This window comes from Malaclemys terrapin, chromosome 7 (assembly GCF_027887155.1).
Source record: "Malaclemys terrapin pileata isolate rMalTer1 chromosome 7, rMalTer1.hap1, whole genome shotgun sequence".
NCBI classification, from domain to species: domain Eukaryota; kingdom Metazoa; phylum Chordata; order Testudines; family Emydidae; genus Malaclemys; species Malaclemys terrapin.
The window spans coordinates 93,832,677-93,856,158 of record NC_071511.1 but is presented as its reverse complement, the minus strand read 5'-3'; the positions used below and the strand labels follow the sequence as shown (position 1 = coordinate 93,856,158).

Here is a 23,482-nt window from a genome sequence, read left to right as displayed (position 1 = left end):
TTCTAAATTTGGAAATCTGACCCTAGTGAAGGCAATAAACAGTAGCATAAACTAGAGCAGGCAATATTAGTAGGGAAATTAGAAGGGCCTAAATGGATTTTGAAGAGTAAACAGCAAAAGGGGTAAAACAAACATCAGCGTAATGTAATGATATACATTAAGTATATTAGAAGGAAGAAAGTTGTGAAAGAACTTTAGGTCCACTGGATCACTTGATTAAAGGGAGCAGTTAAGGAAGACAAGGACATTGCTGAGAAACTAAATGACTTTTCTACATAAGTCTTCACTGTTAAGGATGTTGGGAGGATTCCTACCTAGGACCTGCTCTTTTCTGGACTACAAAAAATGAGGTACTCTCAGGGCAAGTCTACACAGAGCAGCAATGCATGCTGCAGGGATATGATTTCTGAAACACGCTAATCTGTTGCACACTAATAGACCTGCTGGAGCACACTAAAAGTTCCCTAGTGCACTTTAACATAGTGCCATTTCAATACCAGCATTCAGGTCTATTCATTGTATTGGGATTGCTAAAAGAAAAAAGTCCAATATATTCTGACAAGAAATTGTGTTACTTATATTTAAGCTTCTTGACCAATATTTACAGAAGTGAAGTGATCCTTTCTTGTTTTCTTTTTTAAAAAGTTTCTATTTTAACCTGAAGTGTGGTTCTATTCTGAAAAGTTACTATGTAAAAACTGTACCTTCTTACTCAGCAGTTCTGATCAATGGGATTACTCACTGTATGTGAAAGTAAGCACCTGCTTAGCTGGGTTAGTGGATTGGGGTGCAGCATTTTTCAGGATTGAACTCTTAGTGTTTACTATGGTAATTAGCTCCAATGAAGTCAATGGGCTCTTTGCATGGCTAAAGTAGTCTGTGTGTTTTTTTTTTTATTAAACTGGAGAAACAAAATGTCTGACATAAACAGAAGCAAAACCACCAAGAAGGGGAATTTAGAAATTGCTGAATTACAGCGATAGTTTTCAGTTCCTCCTGGAGCATCACCTTCCAGTTACATGTATAGCAATTAATAACTTGGTTTATTACAGTATTGCCAAACCTGATGCGTTCCTCTTCTGGTCCATTAGAGCTTTACATTGAAATAGGCATATTTGCACTGTGATTTATCTCCTGGCACCATCTGGTGGAATGTAGCTATCACTGCAACATCCATCTGAATTCCTGTATAGCCTAAATCACTACCAAGGTAGTCCATGTCTACAATACAGACCCGTAGCTATGCTGGCATAACCCTGTAGTGTGGACTCAGTTTACAGATGTGGAAGGGGTTTTTCTATCATTTCAGGAACACCACCTCCCCGCATGACAGTATGAAAGCATTCTTCTGCCAACATAGCTGCAGCTAGACTGGGGCAGGGATTAGGTTGACGTAGCTACAGTGCTCATACAAGTGTGGATTTTTCACACCCCAGAATGCCATAGCTATGCCAACCTAAGTTCTAAACGTATACCAGGCCTTAGAAATTAACCAACCCTTTTAATCTTTCTTTCTGTTCTCACTCCTGGAGAAGAAGGAGACCACCAACATACTCCCATAATGAACCAGCCAAAATTAGAGAAACCATTTAAACTAACCTCACGTGATCTCCTGGAATGCTAGCAACTTAAATGATCCTATAAAATGGCCTAATGTCCTTCAAGATGCTAAAAAGCATGGTAGTCACTGTGTGTGTGTGTGTGTGTACATACATACACTTAAATAAGCAATTGTACTATAGGGTCTGTTGAGGAATTTTAACCCTTTTTTTCCTGATGCAAGAGTTTACAGTGTTGATTTGCAATATTATACATTATTTCCTACTCTTTTAAATCCTGACCTCCCACTGATATGCATCTACATTAGGGGAGTGATCCAACTCCCATTGCAGCCCCTGGGAATCTTGACGCTTTCCATTCTAGGAGAGTTGAACTCGGCCCAAACTTAGTTCTCTTTCTGAATTTGTGTGTGTAAGATTTCTCCAACTATTTGTACATAAGGTTCGAGGCCATGCCATGTGCATCTTAGTATCTACACTCTCTTGTTTATCAGTTAGACCTTAATCTTTCTTTCTTTTCATAGGGCCTGAGCTTGTGAGGTGCCAAGCGCATCCCAGAAGGTGGGAATTGAGGGACCTCACATCTGCTTCAATGGGAGCTAGCAGGACTCTCATTTCACCTAGTGGGAAGTACTTGGCTCCTCGTAGGCTGAGGCCTATAATGCCTGGGTCACTAACATTTCCTCCCCTCCTTGCCTCAGCCCATTTGCCAGGCAGCTTATGATAATGACTTCAATCAAGTTCAACTGCTGCTGGAAGAGGATAGCAATTATTTAAACATTCAAGACAGCTTTGGTGGAGACACACCCCTAATCTGTGCCTGCAGACAGGGACACAACAGAATAGTCAGTTACCTTTTGAAATGGAACGCTGATGTGAACATCAGAAACAAGGTGAGTGGCAATAGCCAAGGGTCCCAGGAATTCCCTCTTTTCATTAGTGACATCTGATTACAGTTTGCAATTAGGAATGGAGGAAAATGTTTGCAGTATTGCCAACCCCAAAAGTTTAAAAAAACAAAAAACAAAATAAAAAAAAAATCACAAGTCAGACCTAAAAAAGTGTCATGAGATTGGCCCCAAAATTGTGAGTTTTAATGGTTTTTTTTAAGCTGTCTCCTGAGTTTTGAACTCACTCACGCCCAGAGCATGTGGGACAACAAATGAGAGAAATTGGATTTTTGGTCATTGCAGCCTCATAGCAATTAATGCTGTGACCCAGCCTGCACATCAACTCCATCCACACCACAGTTCTGCACCCACCTTGCTCCTCCTGCAGCTTTGGAGGCTCTTCACGCCCTCCCAGGCCTGGCAGGAGGGCAAGTCCAGGGGATGTTCGTGTGTATGTCTGTCTGTCTGTGTCTCTCTCCCCCCCCAAGGCCAGGAGGATGGCAATTCCAAGGGAGCTCTCTTCTCTCCCTTCCCAGGCCTGCTGTTGCAGCATTACAGAGGAGGAGCAGATCAATACATTTTTCACAGGCGAGGAAGAGGGAGCAGAGCTGCCAGGCTCTTACTGCTCTCCCCCACCCCATCCAGAAGCTTCTCTACCTCCTGAGGGCCTAGGGAGCTCTCCCTGCCTCTGCAGCAGCTCTGTTTGGCTGCTTATTCCAACCCCCTCCTACCCTCACCTTCACAGCCTCACTCCATATCTGCCCCATGACTAGGGGCGAGCCAATGGGATCTCTAATGACACAGATTAAGAATTAATGGCACACTTAACAGTGGGGGCTATTCTTGCTGTTCTGCCCCCACAGGCTACAGTAACAGCCACATGGGAATTGCAGTGCACTCTTCCCCCCTACTCTCCCTAACCTGGCCCAGGACTGGAGAGGTCAATTTCCGACCCCAGTCCCATGCACACTGCGTCCCTGTGAAGCTCAGGGACTGTGGCTTTGTGCAGCTGAAGTGTATTTCAGTCAGTTGAGCAAGATACCTGTGTCCTTGTTTCAACATTAATGAAAAAGAAATGCTCCAGATATATAACCAGTCAAAAAGTTGTGAAATACACAAGGGGAATAATTGTGCATCTAATGCTAATAACAGATATTTCTTCTCTGTTTAGAAAGATCGCACATGTTTGCATTATGCTGTGAGAAAACGGTTTCGTTTCCTTGACTACCTGCTCATTATCATCCTAATGCCTGTTCTGCTTATTGGCTATCTTATCATGGTGAGTACAAACTAAACTAGAAAGACTTGCCTTACATTTTTCCCTCCTGAGACCCACTGTAGGTACACTGACTTCCTCGCAGTGGCATACCATCTGTGTATGCAAGGCATACATCACATGTCCCTAGGGTGACCAGACAGCAAGTGTGAAAAATCAGGACAGGGGGTGGGGGGGGGGGGTAATAGGAGCCTATATAAGAAAAATACCCCAAAATCAGGACTGTCCCTATAAAATTGGGACATCTGGTCACTCTACATGTCCCAGAAGTCACAAAAACTATGGCCTAACTGGCAGCCTGCAGGCCAATTCCATTTAGCATCCCACTGCACATTGTAGAACAAAAAAGCATCCTTTGTACAACGTGACTTCATATGCCCCATACATGCAAGGCCAAGCCACATGAAGGAAGCCATTTTGGACCATCTTAGGCATGCAAATATAGAATTACATGCCTTACTAAAAGCATCACAGCATACCACTGCTACCTCGGCTAGCTACTGTTTCACTGTCTCCTTCTTAGATTCTCCAATAACTTTGACATAGGTTTAGTTGCATCTGAAGAAGTGAGGTTCTTACCCACGAAAGCTTATGCTCCCAGTACTTCTGTTAGTCTCAAAGGTGCCACAGGACCCTCTGTTGCTTTTTACAGATTCAGACTAACACGGCTACCCCTCTGATATTTGACATAGGCTTTCACATGTCAAGTAATATTCCTTCTTGGGATCTGGGTTTATTAATAAAGTTCACAAGGAAACACAGGACCTCCCACTCTGCCTTCCTATCTGATTTATCTTTGGTACAGGATCCTTAGTTCTGCTCCTGCTGAGGACATCCTATAGGCAGACTGACTCCCCAGCCTCCCTACATGGCTTATAGGCTTACCTCAGGCTCTCTGTTGAGAGTAAGAGGGGAGAAGGAATCTCTCTCTCTCTTTACTTCTCCTCAGGTCTCTATCAAGTAACAATTCCGAGGACTATTTTCCTAGAGTCTCCCAGACCACTCCACTCTTGATTGACTTCTCTGATCGTTTGTAAGCCTCCCATGACCCTTCCCCAGCTGGATCTAATAATTGAACAGGGCCATCTGATCCCTAGCCAGTCAGGGTCAGCTGAGAGGGTAGTTGATCATCACAGGCAAGGCTGGGCTTGTCTCCCCTTAAAGGGCCAGCCAGCCTGTGACACCTACTTATCACAAATTAGCTATTGCAGGCAGGACCCTGTACTGTAGCTCATCCAGAGTTATGAATATACACAAGATAATCCTGGGTTGTGATTTTCAAATTAAGGACTGAGTAAGAACTGTAAAAATGTATAAGGACCTCAGGATTTGGCTCTGAATGTAGCTGATATACTGCTGAGATAGTAGTGTCACATGTAAGTGTACTGCACAAATAGGGCATTTCCATTGTTTTGAGTAGAATGCTCATAGCTAGCCCAAATCTGCTTAGTAACATGTGTTACCTGAATTAACTTTCCAACTGGGTTGGACTTGTTTCTATGTGTTTAACAGGTATCAAAAACTAAGCAGAATGAAAACCTAATCAAGATGTTACTTCGAGCTGGCACAGATGTTAATGCTACAGACTATGTAAGTGGGTTTGTACAGCCACAGAGGTCACTCACTGGTGTGGAGTATGCAACACTCATTTAGTTAATTTAGAAAAAGTAGCTTTCAGAAGCTACTAGAAATAGTGTGATGCTTCAGGGGAAGATCAACCCGTGAAAGGTTGTTTTGATATGTTAAGCTTGTCTGGCATTGTGGCTCACTGTTGTCCCTTAGCAAATTTCACCCTAAAATTAAAAGTACACAATTTTCACCGTGTTGGCAGCCCAGCTTGGCTCTTATTCAACTCAGTTATTCTTCTTGCCTCTAGATTCTTAATTACTACTGCTCCAAACACAGCATCTAAAACAAATGTGAAATGTTAGACACACTCCCCTTATCCTGGTGTGTTACATTTGACTGTTAGCCTCTTTATTGCTGTGGTAGAGTCTTTGTCAAATGCTGGGGAACAATGAAGTGTCACATTGCCACAACACCCTTAAAGGAGTGCAAACTGCAAAGGAAACATACCTGAGTTCAGTCACCAATCAGCATTCAGTGGTGTGAACATGCTCTAATTCAGCAGAGGTGATGGAAGGATTGTGTGTGTGTGTGTAGAACTGGGACTATCAACATTGTCAGTAGGTGTGGACTGCACCAGAAAGGAGCTGACTCCCTAGGTTGGGGGTGGTTAGACTTGTGACTATTCTGAGTGATGTTGTGGTATCAGAAACTGTATGAACAGCTGGGCTAGAACCCTTTATCCATCCAAAGTCAGGGTGGGTTCAGGTTCTAATCCTACACGTGAACCATCAACCTGGCTTCACAAACATCCATGGACTTGGTCTGGTGCAGTTTATCACATATGGCTACATATCGCCCTTTTTCAAGAAACAGACAAAACAACTTCCAACATACAAATACCATTGGCAGGTGGACTGATGAAATGACAGATGAATGTGTGTCTAAAATTTCTGCTTAAAGTGTGGTAAAAGTAAACTGTACCTGGATTCTCTTTACTTTCAGTCTGGTAGCACAGCCCTTCACTATGCCTGTGAAATGAAAAATCAGTCAGTTGTTCCTCTACTACTTGAAGCCCATGCAGACCCTTCTATAAAGAATAAGGTAAGGAGATAATAGGTGTGTCTGTGAGCACTGCCCTGCTAAGCTCCCAGAAATCAGGTGGCTGGCACATGAAAATTCAGAGTGCATTGCTACCCAAGAGTGGATTCACTTCTAGGGAAGGTCAAAGAAATATTTGCCCCACTGCTTTCCTGGGGAGAGAGCAGCTTTAAACTGTAAATAGTGCATGGTTGGAGCTGTGCAAGCTGCTTGGGGGATTTATTGGATCAATGCATCTCCTAGGGGTCTTGGCCATGCCCCTGCCAGTCCAGCACTGCTCACTTCCAGTTATGATGGCTGGTTGCAGGACCCTGGTGGAATGAGATATGTGGGTACCCTCCCCAGGGCTGCTGGGAGCCTTGCACACTAGGTTATGCCAGTGTAAGGAGCTGAATCAGCAATTTCCGTTCCCAAAGGAGGCTCATCCATCACTAATCAAATGTCAAAAGGAAAGAACTGATTTCTCACCACACACCAGAGACATGTAAGTATCTTGGCAACACTGCAGTCCCTTCCTTTACTATTGCTTCGACACTGAGTTCTGACATCAGCCACTTTGAATAACAGAATGGATTTTGATGTGATTGAAAGAAAGGCCCTGACCCACTGACTGATGGGGAGCAGGATCAGACTCAGTTTATTTTGAGACATCTATAAGTGCTGGGGATTGTTATCATTGTGGATCAGACAATACAAACCATATAGGTGAACACAAACTGGCTGATCTGTCCAGTGAGGCTCTCAGGGTATGTCTGCAATGTTTCAGAGGTGTGATTGAAGCCCATGTAGACATACCCAAGCTGGCTTTAATCTAGTTAGTGGGAGTACCAATAGCAACAGACCTACGGCAGTACAGACTTCAGCATGGGCTGTACCAGCCTGCTGTGGACCCTGGGTACTTAGAGAACTAACCTGTACTGAAGTATGTGCTGATCAGCTTCACTACTACTGGGATTGGTGCTAAGTAGGTTAATGCTACCTCAGGTGTTTCTACACATGCTGCACTCCCACCTCTGATTGCAATATAGACATACTCACACTCAAGTACCTGCTTCCATGACTATCATCATGGCATGTTTTGTCTATTTCTTTCAGAATGGGGAATCTCCACTGGATATAGCGAGAAGATTAAAGTTCACCAACATTGAATATGTGTTAAAGAAGGCATCGTAGTCCTTAATGGGATGATGTTAAGGGTGTTAGGCATGGGGAAAAAAAAAACAAACCCTACTTATCTGGGCACTCCCTGTTGTACAGTATCAAGAATGCCATGGAGACGTGTTTTTTTTTTTAAGATTTGATGTTTTCTGCAGACATGTACTGTGTTATATCTACTGGTATGCAGTCAGTACGTACAGCATATAAAATACATAGCCATGTGGTGTGCCTGGAAGGAGTTGTCTTATTTTTATTCTGTTGATTTATGATAATTTTCATGTATTTTCCCCAATTTATTCCCTTACTTACACTAGCAGGGAATTTTACAAAGGTAAAAAAAAAAAATTTGAAATTTGAGGACTATAGAAGACATGATTCACGACAGATTCAGAAAAAAAATTGTATTTAAATTTCATATTGTTTTTTAATAGATTGCTGGATATATTTAACCACGAGACAGTTGTCACCAGTTGTCTGCAAGCCCAATATATTACGTTTGTAGCTTTTCCTTTCTAAACTTTCATGACTAATGATGGCAGACAAAGCGTGATTCTTCAGGCATTCTGTCATGGGGAGCAATGCTGCCACTTCAGGACACACCTCTTATGGCTGGATGTAATGATGCAGCAACTCTACCTCAGTCTCCCCCCACTATCCTTTGGCCCAGTCTAGCTGTAAGAGTGACCTGGCCCTCTGGCCAGTCCACTTTAGAGTCCAGCCCTTTTCAGGGCTTCAGTCTTTTTTCAAAGTCTAACCAAAGAAAAGAAAATAATCCAACCTTCAGCCTGGCTAGGGTCAGCAGGCTACCTCTCCCTCATATGTATGCCTCAGTTACTATAGTCTTTCTCCAATGACCCCTCTGTCCCGGGGCTGGCACATTCCTCCCCTCACTCAGAGGTTCAGACAGGCTGCTGCTCATCTGGTCTTCTACCTCCAGTTCTCCTGGGCAATAGCCTGTCTTCTCTTCTCACCTGTCGATTTCTCAGCCTTCTTTCAGGCTGCTTCCCAGAGAGAAGGATCTCCTCTCCTGTGGGGCTCCCTTTCAGTTGTGCTCATCCAGCTCTATACAGACATCCCCAGCTCTCCCCCAATAAGTAAGTTTTGCCACCTGATCTCCCTTTGATCAGAATCAGCTGTTGGGGGAGGGGCAGGAGTAGCTGATCCATCTCACAACAAAACTTTAAAGCCCCTCTCCCCCCAGACATGCGACAACACGGAACTCTCATTTTTGTCCCTTTGGTGCTTTTTGAAGGAGAAAATGGACAAGTAAAATCTAATCCTCCCAAGTAAAGAAATAAAGGGACAGCCTATCTCCTGTGCCAGTGAGACACAGTGCAGGAGGAGCAGAGTGGCATCGGGGAGCTGCTTACGGCTTCCTGGTTCTCAGGTCTGGGTCAGTGGCAATGATGCTTAAAGCTACTCCTGGGCAGCTCCGAATTTCACCAGCCCAGGGTCCTTAATGGAAAATCAATGGAGGATTGCTTTGGCAGACTGGAGTTCTTCCACATCCCTTTCCTCCACTGCCATACCCCTTATACCTTCAGGTGAGGGCATGGAAGCATGTTTTGTTTGACATACATTTGAGAAAAAGGACATTCTTGAAAAACGAGGTGGTAGTGGGAGGGGAGACCATAATGGGAGTGAATACTGGCATTACTGGGGGCCTAGAGAGGGGAATGTGATATGCGGTAAGGTTAGACATGCAGGCCAGAGCAAGGTGGGTTAGGGCCTTACTACATGAGCAGAAGCTCTAAATACAGGTTTTGTCCATATCTGCCTGATAGGATTACCCTCTGGAAGACTTAAGAGACGCAACTTCCGTAGAGCAGCCTAAACACCTCAGCTAAGAAATGTAAAAGAAAGGAAAATGTTTGCCAGCCTAACATGTTTGCATGAGAGCTGACAGGTGTGGGGCTGAGCTAGAAAAGAAGGTGGCCAAAAGGCAGACAGATACCATTTCTAATAAAGAAAGAAAAGCAGGTGATATTTGCAATTATTTTGGAAGTCCAGTGAAAATTCAAGAAAACGTGTGGATGTAATTTTCTGGCTTGTGACTATTTTCTTTTATGTTTGCAATACATGTGGAGGGCTTAATATTACTTCTGGCTGCTGTATCCGCTGTGTGTCTCCCCCTCACTCATCTTTGGTAAAAACAACCAACCAACAAAAATCTTAAAATGAAAAATCTGTCCCTTTCCATCAATTATTTCATTTAAAATCACACTTATGGAATGATGTTTTCACTATTGCCACCTCTGCATGTTCAAAAATCTCAAGTTAGACACCTGAAGGGGCATGAGATTGGCTTCAAAACCATGGGGATAAAATGTTTAATGTCATAACAGTAATGAAGGCTTTTTTAAACACCTAACTCTTGTTGAGGCTCAGATACCCCTATTGATAGAACATCCCTCCTCATCCCCACTAGTCCAGAAACTATTGGATATGCAGTAAGAGAACTTGCATTCTTATATTAGATCGAACAATTAATACTGACACAGCTAACCCAGGGACATACACCAGGAGATGATTGAGTTTTTTATTTATTAATAGCAACAATGTCTTAAATCACAAATCATAACTCAAAGAATAAGTACACACAATGTATTGCCTTGATTATGTACCTGTTGCATGTTTTCCAAGTTAATCATATCATAACCTCCCAGTTTCTTGCTGTTAAAATAATATAAAAAGCCCCACAGTCTCCCTACAATGTTTTTAAGACAGGAGTATATCCCAGCAGGAACAGATTTAATTTTTCAGCATCTTAAACCCACTGAAAGAATCACCTAGGGCAACAAAACAGAAGTATATGAAATTTTTAACTGAAAGAACTGAAAACAGAACCAATAACTTCACTCACTTGAAAGCACCAAACAGCTGAGTCTGCTCACAGCTTGCTTGCAGCTGCATTACTGACTAAAGGAACTCACTCCTGGTAGTTAGCCAAGCCTAAACAGTAACACATATTTCAGTTTGTGCCTATTGGTTAGTAATTACCACATCAAAACTGTTCATGGAAATAGAGTATCTGAATTTTTAGCATGACTCTTGCTATAGTGTGGATTGGCTGGAAAAGTTTATGAATTCCCAGAAAGCTGAAATAAATCTTTCAATATGAGCTAATAAAACTTAGCACTTATGATCTTTTGATCCCTAAACATTGCAAACATTAACAAATTAATTCTCACTACATCCCTACAAGGTAAGCTATTATTCCCATTTTGCAAATAGGAAACTTGAAAGAGAAGTTGAGTGAGGTCACCAGAGGCTATGAAGGGAATCATTCTCAAGCGCCAAAGTTAATTTTTTTTTGACCTAAGAACTTTGACAATCTCTTTAAAAGCTTTCCACTAAAAAACATGTGTTTTTAAAGCGATGAAAGAAATGCTATTGTCTGGAACTGGATGATTGTCATGAATCACCCACTGATAGACTATATGGCAGAGATTAAAACATTTCAAAGAAAGCGATTCCCTGCAGTATTACATGGGGTATGTACATGACTGCTTTTTGTAGCTTCAAAACAGATTCCTCTTGGAAATGTATCTCAGCTTCCTGAGGTAGTTCCCTATTTATTGAAATTCACCAGCAGGTTGGAAAATACAGTAGAGTTACAAATGTAGTAAAATACAAGCCAGTCACCATAAAGCCTTTATTAATCCCATGATTAATAACTTTAAGGAAAGAAAACCATCCCTATTGCTGAGCACAAGAGAAGGATAAAATCATGCAACCTCAGGAACCACTGTGTGGCTTCAGGGATGCTTCTTCATCAGCTCAATGATTTTCACATACATGCGCTTAGCTGCATCAAGACCCCAGGTAAAATCTAGATGTTCCCATTCAGGAAAATGCTTGTGGTAAATGAGATTAGTAATTCGACCGAGTAATGCGGCCACGTCCTTTGGGTCTGCAAACAAGTCACGTCCACCACTCCAAATAGCAATGGGCATTTTCAGTTCTTCTATCTTGTATATAGGAGGGGTAGTCTGGCAAAAAGGGAAATGGATTAGAAATGAAAACCTGTAAAGTACGTCAATTTTTTAACAAACAAATTCTGGAGAGACAGAGGCCTATTTTCTTGCTTTCACAATCTGCTAAAATAAAAATAGTAATAATAAAACCTGCTTTCTTGGTCCCTTTTTCATCCCATTAATTGCAACAACCCTATTCCTGGATTTTTGCATAATACAGGAATGAAAATTCTCCAGCAATTTGATATCTGGATTAGGGATAAACCTTAAAATTAGAGTGATCAATTTCAAAAGATTAATAACCATGCTTATCATACAGGTGTTAAAGTACATTGGTTCATGTTATACATTTTGTAAGAAAATATATTTGTATCATCTTAATATATCCTAACATTCTATTCACATCTTGTAGGACTGCGATGCATTGAGAAAAATACAAACCATTTTATTTCTTATGCTCCATTTGCCCATAAACCAGACTGTTGCAGCTTATTGCTAATTAAAATGGGACATTTTAGACCACTTTGTTTTAATCCATAGGCTTTTCTTTGGTACTCACAATCACAGTACCACACAAACCTTAATGAATTCATCTTCACAGCAATCCCATAAGGAAGTATTCTTATTAATCTCAATTTACCAATGGGAAACTGGAGCAAAGGGAGACATTAAGTGCATTGCTCAAGATCATACAGGAAATCTGTGAATTTGGGTCTCCTTAGTCTGAATCAATTGCCTTAACCACAGGATTGTCTTTCCTCCCTGTAGTTTTACACACACACACACACACACCCCTCTCTTTTAAATGTACCTTTGGTAGCAAAGGATGTGTGCTTTACATTGCTTTGGTTTTAAATGGTATATTTAGGAAGTATCATTGCCACAGCCAAAATGGATTCTTCACTTTCTGTTAGAAGTGTCTTTTGATGCTATCCTTGCATACTGCATCTTTTATCTGGCAGGGTATTACCATCTTAGAGGATTAACCTCCTCACACAACTCAGGGCATGTGATTTCTGGGGATTTCCTTCAACTGAAAGACAATTCTGTCTTATTTGTTAACAATCAAAGCAAGTCTATTACATTTATTAAAGAATTGCCAAATCAGATGGGTGTTTTGTGAGTGAATGTAGTATGTCTGAGTATTGCTGTATGCATACTTGATGCACTAGTTTCTCCATAACAATAATCCTCTCATCTCCGGGATTTTGTTTTGTTTTTTGAACCATCCTCTAATTTTGCCTTTCCCAATGAGACACTGCCAATAGTCTAGCAGCTACTACCAGGTCAGAGATTCATTCCTTTGCCTGTGACTATTCCCACTGGAAAATCCCAGGAGAATTATCAAAGGATCATTTGGTAATAAATCTCCATCCATTTGTAATATTTGGTTATGTATCTTAACCTTTAATAATTGGACATGTCCACATATATGCATAAAATCACCTTTCTCCACAGTTTCACCCACAACTATCCAAACACAATCTATTTATATATACTTTTTAACCTCACTGATGTAAGGTACCATTGACACATCTTATAGAAATTTTCCTTTATAGTACTAAAAATTGAGGTTTCCAGTCCTCAATTTTTTTTATTTTTCTTCAAAGCTCACAGCATTTTTCAACAAGTATGTTAGTAAAGTATGTTAACCTACCTGATTGTATTTCTCCATGTTCTTTTCCTTAGAGCCATAGTCATAAGCTTGCAATTGCTTTGAATACAATACCTATTAATTATATAATATAAAGAGTTATAACTATAGTGAACATCTGGATAGCTCAGGGGATAGAGAGCAGAATACAGCATCTTTCATCCTGTTAAAACTTTGAGCCAAATGTTGCTCTCACGTTGTTCTGGTGGATAACTACCCTCACTTTTAGAAATGTGTAGTTTACTTCTAACCCAAGTGTATCTCTCTTCAATTTCCAGCCATTGGATCATATTACACCTCTGTCCACTAGATTAAAGAGCCAACTGCTATCAGAATTCTCCTTCTCATGTAAGTATTTATAGATACTGAATTGAAGGACTTTAAGGAACCAAACAGTAGGCCAGATTGCTCCTTTGTGTGACTCCAATGACTTCAGTTGTTATACCTGAGAGAAATTTGAACCATTGATGTAAATATGGAGTAACTCCACTGACTTCAGTTACTCCAGATTTACACCTAGTGTAAGTGAGATCAGAATCAGGCCCATTGTATTTACCAGTCTTGGCTATTTTCAGTTAGTTAGATAGATATGTATGCAATCGGTATATTAACATTTATATTGCAGTAGTGCCTAGAGGCTAGCCAGGTCAGAGGCCCTTGGCGCTAAGCATTGTATAAGCATGTAGGAAGTTACAGCTGCAGTCTCCCGCAGAGGGGCATATTTTGCCTCTTAATCTAGAAAGAATTCAGGAAAACAATTTTTATCCTAAGGGTGGTGAACCAGCCATTTGTGATAATTGCTTGACTATTCTGGGCTCAGTTGAAATCAAGGAGACTACTCACATAGTAAGGTACTACGACCCAATGAAATAAGGGTGGCAGAATCATGGCCTCTTTGATTAGGCAAAGTCACTAACAGTTTGTATTTCTATTTGGGAGACAAGATATGTAACACGATTTTATCAAAATTCCTTGTACTGACCCATTTAAATTCTTACTGACCTTATGGAGATTGTTTTAAAAGATTTTGCCATTTTTAAGAGAAAATTCAAGAAATTATCAGTTTGATCCTACAGCAACCTTGTTACCTCTTCCTTTTAGGTTTAAGGTTTAAATTCTGGTAATGTATATTAATGGCATTCCAGCTGACGTCAATTTTTAATGAAAACCCAAAGATCACATAAGGAGCACTGTACATTACATCTGAATTCTATTATTTGTAATAGAGGAAAACAAGGATATTTATTTGCAGTTTCAGATCAAAATCTTTAGAATGTGCCAGCTTTGTTCTATGCATAATGGGCTGGATCCTGCACCATTGATTTCCAACTGGTACACGATCAATCCCAGTCAGGTAATGGTGAGAGCAGGGGTAAAAAATTGTAAAGCACCTAAGTGACTTAGGAACCCCAAGTCTCATTTTCACAAGTGATTTGGGGCCAGATTTTTACAGATATTTGAAATCAGTGGGAGTTCGACACCTAGGACCTTAACACCTTCAAATTACATGGAATATGCTCTATTTCACTTATACAGCTTTCAAATAAAAATGTTTTCAAATATAAAAAAACTAAGCGTGCAAGCTCCTGACTCTAATGTCCAATTCCTAAATGCATAATGTGTCACGAAGAAATCTCAGGGGTTAAGGCTTTTGTAAAAATTGTTGTGATAAACAACACTCTGTCTAGCAAAGTAAATGATAATTTGTGATAAGACAAGTTGGGCAAGTCTCTAAGGCCTAGATCCACAAAGAAACTTGGGTGATGTAATGCCTAACTGTTAAGTTCCTAGAAAATCACTGGACCAACACCATGAACCACGTAGCCTGAGTTACGTGTCTTCTGCTCCTATGCAAGGAATGTGAGGAGCAGGCTTCTAAGAATGTGATCTACAAAAGCCAGTACATTAGCCAGGGAGCCGCCTAAGTTAGCCAATGGAAGATGCTGATGGAAGAAATATGTTCTAAGCCGGGTTCCTCTCTCACCTAAATCCAGCCTATCTCTGCCTGCGATTCACAGCTGGGAAGCCACTGCCTGGAATCAGGTAGCTTAGATGCCTAAGTCATTTCTTGTGAGAATGTTAGATGCCTGCTTTGTTCCACACCAAACCTAGCAGGTGGTGGTGCCCACTGTATAACTTTGGATAGGCGACTCACTTGCAATGTGGGAGCCCCAGGTCAGTTCCCCCCTCTGCCTGTGGGGGCAGGAGAATTTCAATGGGGTCTCCTACCTCTCAGGAGGGTTCTCTAACCTCTGAGTTATAGGATATCTAATGGGGGCTCCCTCAGTCTCTCCTGTTGAAGTTGTTCCACTATGGATAACTACTTAAAGACAGAGAGAGTCCTGTGGCACCTTTAAGACTAACAGATGTATTGGAGCATAAGCTTTTGTGGGTGAATACCCACTTCGTCAGACGCATGTAATGGAAATTTCCAGAGGCAGGTATAAATATGCAGGCAAGAATCAGTCTGGAGATAACGAGGTTAGTTCAATCAACCCACCAACCTTAAGCATATTCTCACCAGCAACCACACACCGCACCATAATAACTCTAACTCAGGAACCAATCCATGCAACAAACCTCGATGCCAACTCTGCCCACATATCTACACCAGCAACACCATCACAGGACCTAACCAGATCAGCTACAACATCACCGGTTCATTCACCTGCACGTCCACTAATGTTATATATGCCATCATGTGCCAGGAATGCCCCTCTGCTATGTACATTGGCCAAACTGGACAGTCACTACGTAAAAGGATAAATGGACACAAGTCAGATATCAGGAATGGCAATATACAAAAACCTGTAGGAGAACACTTCAACCTCCCTGGACACATAATAGCAGATGTAAAGGTAGCCATCTTACAGCAAAAAAACTTCAGGACCAGACTCCAAAGAGAAACTGCTGAGCTTCAGTTCATTTGCAAATTTGACACCATCAGATCAGGATTAAACAAAGACTGTGAATGGCTAGCCAACTACAAAAGCAGTTTCTCCTCCCTTGGTGTTCACACCTCAACTGCTAGAAGAGGGCCTCATCCTCCCTGATTGAACGAACCTCGTTACCTCTAGACTGATTCTTGCCTGCATATTTATACCTTCCTCTGGAAATTTCCATTACATTGCGTCTGACGAAGTGGGTATTCACCCACGAAAGCTTATGCTCCAATACATCTGTTAGTCTTAAAGGTGCCACAGGACTCTCTGTTGCTTTTTAAAGATCCAGACTAACATGGCTACCCCTCTGATACTTAAAGACAGGCACAAAGAGAGTGAGAATAACTCTGTAGCCTGCTGGTTAGAGCAAGCAGCTGTGGGGTGGGAGACCGAGGATCCACTCCTCCTGTTCCAATGACTTTCATGGGAAGAACTTCAACAGGAGAGATTGAGAGAGACCCACATCAGACTATCCCATTGCCCAGCCGTTACAGCACTCTTCTGTTTAAAACCTTTCCCCCCAAGTCAGGCCTGAGTGAATGTTCCAACCACTGAATTAGAAGGTGGGCTCTACCTCTTCACCCAGTTTTGGAACAGAATCTGATCCAACAGGCAGCCTCTGAGCTTGTCCACTGGATCAGGCCCTGCAGGCAAGACAGGTAGGTGAACATCTTCCCCATTTGTGGCTCACTCTGGAGCTTATATGGGAGATAGGCATCCGGGACCTAGAATGAGGAAGCCGCACGCATACCCAGAGACAGCAACATACGTGCATAGGGAACTTTCACACTGAAGACTTAGGTGCTGAGTGAGTTTAGACACCTACAGAGTCAGGCAGCAGCTAAGCAGGCATTCTGTGGATCACAGAGGAGCCTAACATTGGGTCTTAGGCACCTACATACCTTTATGGATCTAGGCCTAGCACAGTAGCCCTGACTTTGTTTCAGAGTATCAAGTACACTTATACTACATACAATACACAGCAGTTACAAGTGAAAAGCTGAGAAATACCTGGCGCCAATGTAAGATATTCTGTACAGATGTTCCAGCAGGCGAATGTCCGACGTACATAGCTAACCGACTCTGAAAAGAAAACATTTACTAATTGTTATCAATGTGGGATCCATTTGGTTAGACTCATAGACTTTAAGGCCAAAAGGGACCATCATGATCATCTCGTCTGACCTCCTGCATGTTATTGGCTACAGAACCTCACCCACCCCACTCCTGTAATAGACCCAGAACCTCTGGCTCAGTTTCTGAAGTCCTCAAATCAGGGTTTAAAGACTTCAAGTTACAAGAGAATCCACCCACATTTACTCTAAGGGTTTGTCTATACTACCCGCTGGATCGGCAGGCAGTGATTGATCCAGCAGGGGTCGATTTATCGCATCTAGACTAGACACGATAAATCAACCCCCGAGCGCTCTCCCGTCGACTCCTGTACTCCAGCGCCGCGAGAGGCGCAGGCAGAGTCGACGGGGGAGCGGCAGCAGTCGACTCACCGCAGTGAAGACGCCACAGTGAGTAGGTCTAAGTACGTCGATTTCAGCTACATTATTCCCATAGCTGAAGTTGCGTAACTTAGATTGATCCCTCTACCCCTCCCCCCCAGTGTGTAGACCAGGGCTAATTTATACCAGCAAGTGACCCATGCCACATGCTGCATTAAGAAGTCAAACCCCCACTCCCAGGTTTCTAACGCTAGAAAGCACCAGTTTCACCACTGAATGAAAAAAGATGAGAACACGTTACCCTTAAAATATAAAAACAGGGAACTTATGAACAAGTCTACAAAATAATTGACTTAATGCTAAGAATTTACAGGTGGCATTTTGGCCACTAGAGGGAATCCCTGTTATGTGAAGTCACTATTACTGAATAAACACAGTTTCTGTGATACAAATAATTTTAAATGAATATAAAAACTAGAGTTTTCAAAACAGGTACATGCCTGACCTCATAAAAAATCCCATATACATATATATTTAATAACAAAGACTTAATTAACTATGTGTTTTACTTTTACCACGAATAAGGAAGAAAAATAATTTTTATGTATATATATTTTTTCTAGCTATATTAGTACACTCAAAGACAATTACTTACTATTGTGAGACAATAACTTATATTTTCCATCAAATTTGGTTCTGGATTGAGAGTCACATTACTGACATACCCAATGTCAGAAAAAGAATTAATTGTTTAACTTCACCATTTAGAAAGGCTAGCCCTTTCCTGATATGGCTGTTTTAAATCGCTATAACATCTTTCTGTGGTTAATTTTTTACATTGAACTTATGAAATGTTTTAGGTCAGAGACAGACCTTGGTAGGGTTTATTTTATAATTTGGCTTTAAGACACTACCGTGATTCTAATTATTAGCCTTATGGTGAGAGAAAATTGTTCCATTCTTTACATGAGTTTAGTTACAGTAAACTTTGGAGAGGCACAGTTTCTTCCTGCTTCCTTCAGAGCACAGTACATTTGCCCTCCCCCAGCCCCCATACAGCTCAGCTGGCTGCTATATGCAGGGATGGAGCATGGAACTATGGTTCCACCCACTCCGCACACTTCCTTAACTTCTAGCTCACGAAGGGAAGAAAGCATTGGGCATGCAGGCCCAGACACCTTCTTCTTACCCTTGTGCCTTACACACATGATCCAGGCAAGACTAAGATGCCACACGAGCAGAAGGGGATGGAGTGCTTCTTCCCCCCTCCTCCTCCTGCATGGCCACGTAGCCTGAGGGCAAGAATGAGCCCACGGATAGACAGGATAAAGGTAAAATGAATCTTAGATTAAGAAAAGAGAGCAAGTATTATGGACATGTCATTTACAGGTTAAAATTAGAGAATGGCCCAGTTGCCAAATTGGCTCTGGATCTTTAACCTTTGCAGTTGGGTAAGTGGTGTTCAGACCCAGGGGCTTGTATCAACCAGATAGGGACATTTGTGAAATCTGGATCCAGGATTGGATTCAGACTCTCACCCCAACTTGCTTTGGTAGGTTTGAACCTAGTGTTCTGGTTGATCCCATCACTAGTTAAAAGCCATCTTGGCATTGGTCAAAGTCACCAAGAAGTTCTTATTCCCTCAGAACATCACTGAGTTAGGCCAAGCACTAGGAATATATTTCCCACATGAAAGTAGCTATGTGCCATACACACAGGGCACAAACACGATTTACCTCAGAAATTATTTGAGCATTATTTGTTTTAAATAGTCTGGTCCATACTTACCATATTTAAGTTTTGCTCATTATGCCCAGCCACAAAAGAAAGGAAACATGCACAAAACTTATCCAGCTTGGTACACATTAGAGTAAGAGGCTTTTTCAGATGTTCATTCTGACGAAAGAATCCTTTAGTTCCTAATACAGTCTGAAAAGAAAATTATTCAGTAGCTGTCTCATTACAGTTCCATTTCATACAGATGTGTTGCCACCTTACTCTCGAATATGAGCTAAGTATTCAGAGCTTGATGAAACCCTCTGCCATTCTGTAATACTTCAGCCCTAATCCTGACCTTTCTTAGTTTACGGAGTGATAATCATGAAGGAAATTCTCTATCCATTCCCAAGTCAATGACCTCTGTTTCAGAATATATTTCAGTTGGTTGTAAGCCTGATTACAGAATATAGCAGTCTTCTTCATTGCCACTAACACTCACCATATACAAGCAAGCCAAGTATTACTCTGTATCCTCTCATTGCTCTAGTTCTAAAGGAGCATGTGAGACAGAGAGCCCTGGAGTCTGATGTTCTTTAACCTCAGAACAGATACAGCACAAACCGTACACAAGCTTCTCTACTCTGCCCTAACCATATAATTAATCAGATAGAATTCCCAGAAAAAAAATTATACTAAACTGGAGTTAAGGCTGAGAGCAATAATTTAAAAGTAAAAACATTTCAGAAATGTCGTAATTATCCCCCAAACAAGATTTTCAAGTCTAGGAAATTCAGAATTCAGGCTACACTTTAGAGAAATCCAAACGTGTTAAGGTATAGCAATGCAAATTTAAGGCACACAAAGTGCTCTGCCATGTAGTGATGCCACGCAATAACTATGTACACCTCTACCCCGATATAACGAGACCCGATAGAACACGAATTTGGATATAACAAATATAACGGTAAAGCAGTGCTCCGGGGGGGCGGGGCTGCGCAGTCCGGCAGATCAAAGCAAGTTCAATGTAACACGGTTTCACCTATAACGCGGTAAGATTTTTTGGCTCCCAAGGACAAAGTTATATCGGGGTAGAGGTGTATTTATAGTTTGTCCATAATAGTGTTTGTTTTCCCAGATTAGATTATATTGATTTTTAAGACACATTGTACAATTTTTGGGGTGGAGAGGTGGAGGGAATGGGATTTATAGTTTGTAAAGCTTGTTTATGGGATAATTACAGTATCCTTATAATGTTTTTACCTTAAGCTACTGATATGTCCTCTCAACATAGCTCCAGTTTAACAAGTTTTTATCTAGGAATTTCCTTTGTTTTTTAAGTTGTTAAATATTTCACACATAAACACACAGAGAAGAAAACCAAAGAAAATGTTATGATGTACATTTCTACCAATTTGAAGAATGAAGTATCAACCATAAATCTTTATTTTAACATTTAGGGCCAGATTCATTGATAGCCTCTAACTGCTTTTTCTCTGGAGCAGCAGAAAGCAGCCAGGGCATAATGGCCATTGTCATCCACACTGAGTTATCTACGTTCCTCTGTATGCACACACCCACACTATTTCCCCTCCTCCTTTTGCTCCTCCTTCCCCCCGCCCCCCATTCCTCTGAACACATACATCCCAGCTTCGTGTCATGATGTGAAGTAGAAAATTAGTCAGCCTCTGCTAAAGGAGAAACTTTCAGTTAGGATGAATTAATGCAAAAAATGACTGATTATCCTAAAAAAAGGTCTTCAAATGTAGCCAGTGTAGGGGATTTCAATAATTTTAACTATATGAGAAGTCTGAAGAGTTTGCATTATTCTGTTATTAAGATCATTTGGAAGAAAAGCAACCTGATTCAAATGCTACATTTCTTAAAGGACCACACAACCCCTTTTGATCCAAGTGGTTAGCAAAAATTTGGGAGGAGAAATTTATGATACAGTCGAGGAACTTTGATGCAATCTAGTTTATTTACAAAGAATATGAAAAGTTCTGTTTCTCTGAACACAAGAGAACCAAAACAGCAGGAGATAGTCTCCTTGCTCACAGCTGCAAGCCCCTCTTTGCCCATCACCCCCTCCAAGAACTCTTTCTAGACTTCTCTTGGGGCCACATGCTAGGCTGTGTCTGGAGCTTCCTTCTCTATTTGTTTCTATGTGCTTCTCTGCTTCTCTCTCTCTCACAGACACATACACAAATTCAGACAATATCTGGCAACTTCCAATTCCTGAGTGGCTTTGGGTGTGTTTTGGGTAAAGCTCACTATTACTTCACAACAGAACTTAACTGTTTCTATCATCTTAAATGATGCGGGGGACAGGGGACACTGTAGCCACCAGCTTCAATGAGGTTATGAGATTTCAGTGATTTTTTTAACTATCTGGGAAGTCTGAAGTGTCTGCATTATTCTATTAAGAACATTTGGGACAAAAAAAATAATTTTAAACTCAAAATTAAAGGATTTACTTTTAAATTCTCAGAAAATTCATACTGTACTCAAAAAATAAGAGCTGTCATTTTGAGGAGGATATTCTGCAGTCGTCATCTGTAGCAAAGTGGTTGAATTCCAGCTTTACATTTAAATCTCAACTCAGTCTTAACTACAGAACCACAACCAGCATTTCCATGATAGTCTTCAAGCCCACACCAGCGTTGTGATAGTGATTCCTTTGAAATCACTTCCAATTTGATAATTCTCAGGTTTGCTTTAAAAATATAGAACACTAGTATCCATTGAGTTAATATGTATGTACATGCTAGCCAAAGGGGGCAGTTCTCATGGGGCCCCAGGAAAAGCCGTTCCTGTGTAACTTTTACCTCCCCCCATAAACAGAGAAATAGAATTCTAAATTGTCACGGCTGTAGGACTAGCTGCACCTCTGTCCCATGTCTGGTCTCTCTGGGTGCACCTTTCAGGTTTCAGGCCTCATGACTTTTTTCTGTCATGGGACATAATTTTATAATTCTCCCATTCTTAGACTTGGCCCTGGGCTACAGTCCTCTGCATATCAAACATGGGTATCCAGTGGTTCTGACTGGATTTGGGCACCTGCAATTCTTCCCTTCAGGAGTCTGTGATTAGTGATGTACAGTGACCAGCCTTCTTAGACAGAAGGATTTATTTATTTTGCAGTAGGAACAAGGCTTTTAGAGAAAAAATGATTTTAAAACCATCTATAAGCATATCTATCTTACGTATAGACTTGCCATCCTGCGATGATAAGTAGGCAGGCCAGTGTCCCAGGGTCCTGTGTCCCAGGGTCCCAGTAAGGTCCTTGTTCCCCTACCACCTCTCTTTAAAACTATTATAGTTCTTTTGTTCTTCTAGGCTCAGAAGGTGATCGAAGTAAAATCCTCAGAGGCAATAGGATTGCAACTGTCTCCTAACAACTCTTGAGTATTTGTTGAGGCGTGAATTGTCTTGAGCCATTCTTTTCTTTCCTGCCTGTTTTTTCCACACAGACTCTTGTTGAGTTAAACCAATATAGTCATTCAGAAAACACCCCAATAAACAGGCCAACATGCAATATTCATAAATCATTGTAGAGCAGCTCCAAGTCCATCATAGAAATATTTGAATAATCAAATATTCAGGGCCAGATTTTCAGCTGTGCTGAGTTTACTTCCCAGTTTCACCTAACTCTTCTAGCCCCTGACATGCCCCCCAGTAGAAAGGGAGCACGGGGTACACAGCTGTGCACCACCCAAGGATTCCCGGAGGAATTCTTGGCTATTCTTTTCAGGCAGAGCAGATCAGGTGGAGTTGAAGCCAACAATCTGTCCCTATAGGTGGAGGAATGACATACCTTGAGAAGTGTTTCAGGAAGACAGGCAAACTTTATCGCAGGGCTTTTGGCAAATGTAATTGTGGCTACCGGCCCCAAAGCAAAGAACATTTTTATTCTTTGAGCCAAGTCTGGCCTAATGGAAAATGCTACAAAACCTGAGAAAATACAAATTATTTTGTATTATTGCAAAGCTATCATCCATAATTAAAATAAACCGTTACCATGTAGCAAACTGAAGGTTAAAAATTATAAGTAGCCTTTTATCTATTCAAATGCCATATAATCATTCTCCAGGCCCACTGAAGTAGGACAAAAAGTAACGGGCTGAATCTGAAGCAATGGAGATTTAGGTTTGATATTAGGAAAAACTTCCTAACTGTAAGGGTTGTT

General features: G+C 41.3%; 2 protein-coding genes across 5 annotated transcripts in view; one reads left to right on the top strand and one right to left on the bottom strand.

The window, feature by feature from the left end:
* Positions 1-7,774, top strand: part of ANKRD22 (ankyrin repeat domain 22) — a 39,533-nt gene extending 31,759 nt beyond the window's left edge. For 2 of the 3 annotated variants that reach the window (XM_054034235.1, XM_054034234.1), the window contains 6 exons: positions 2,261-2,452; positions 3,621-3,728; positions 5,238-5,315; positions 6,297-6,395; positions 6,809-6,876; positions 7,488-7,774. In XM_054034235.1, coding sequence (XP_053890210.1) covers positions 2,261-2,452; positions 3,621-3,728; positions 5,238-5,315; positions 6,297-6,395; positions 6,809-6,876; positions 7,488-7,512 — 570 coding nt within the window. In that variant the 3' untranslated portion in view covers positions 7,513-7,774. The remainder of the gene's footprint in view (positions 1-2,260; positions 2,453-3,620; positions 3,729-5,237; positions 5,316-6,296; positions 6,396-6,808; positions 6,877-7,487) is intronic. The other variant, XM_054034236.1, reaches the window with a different exon arrangement.
* Positions 7,775-7,870: 96 nt separating this feature from the next.
* The window catches only part of LOC128840370 (lipase member M-like), a 40,909-nt gene continuing 25,297 nt past the window's right edge, over positions 7,871-23,482 (bottom strand). For both annotated transcript variants that reach the window (XM_054034231.1, XM_054034233.1), the window contains exons 6-10: positions 23,111-23,247; positions 19,366-19,506; positions 17,135-17,206; positions 13,185-13,256; positions 7,871-11,542 (exon numbers count right to left, since the gene is read on the bottom strand). In XM_054034231.1, coding sequence (XP_053890206.1) covers positions 11,309-11,542; positions 13,185-13,256; positions 17,135-17,206; positions 19,366-19,506; positions 23,111-23,247 — 656 coding nt within the window. In that variant the 3' untranslated portion in view covers positions 7,871-11,308. The remainder of the gene's footprint in view (positions 11,543-13,184; positions 13,257-17,134; positions 17,207-19,365; positions 19,507-23,110; positions 23,248-23,482) is intronic.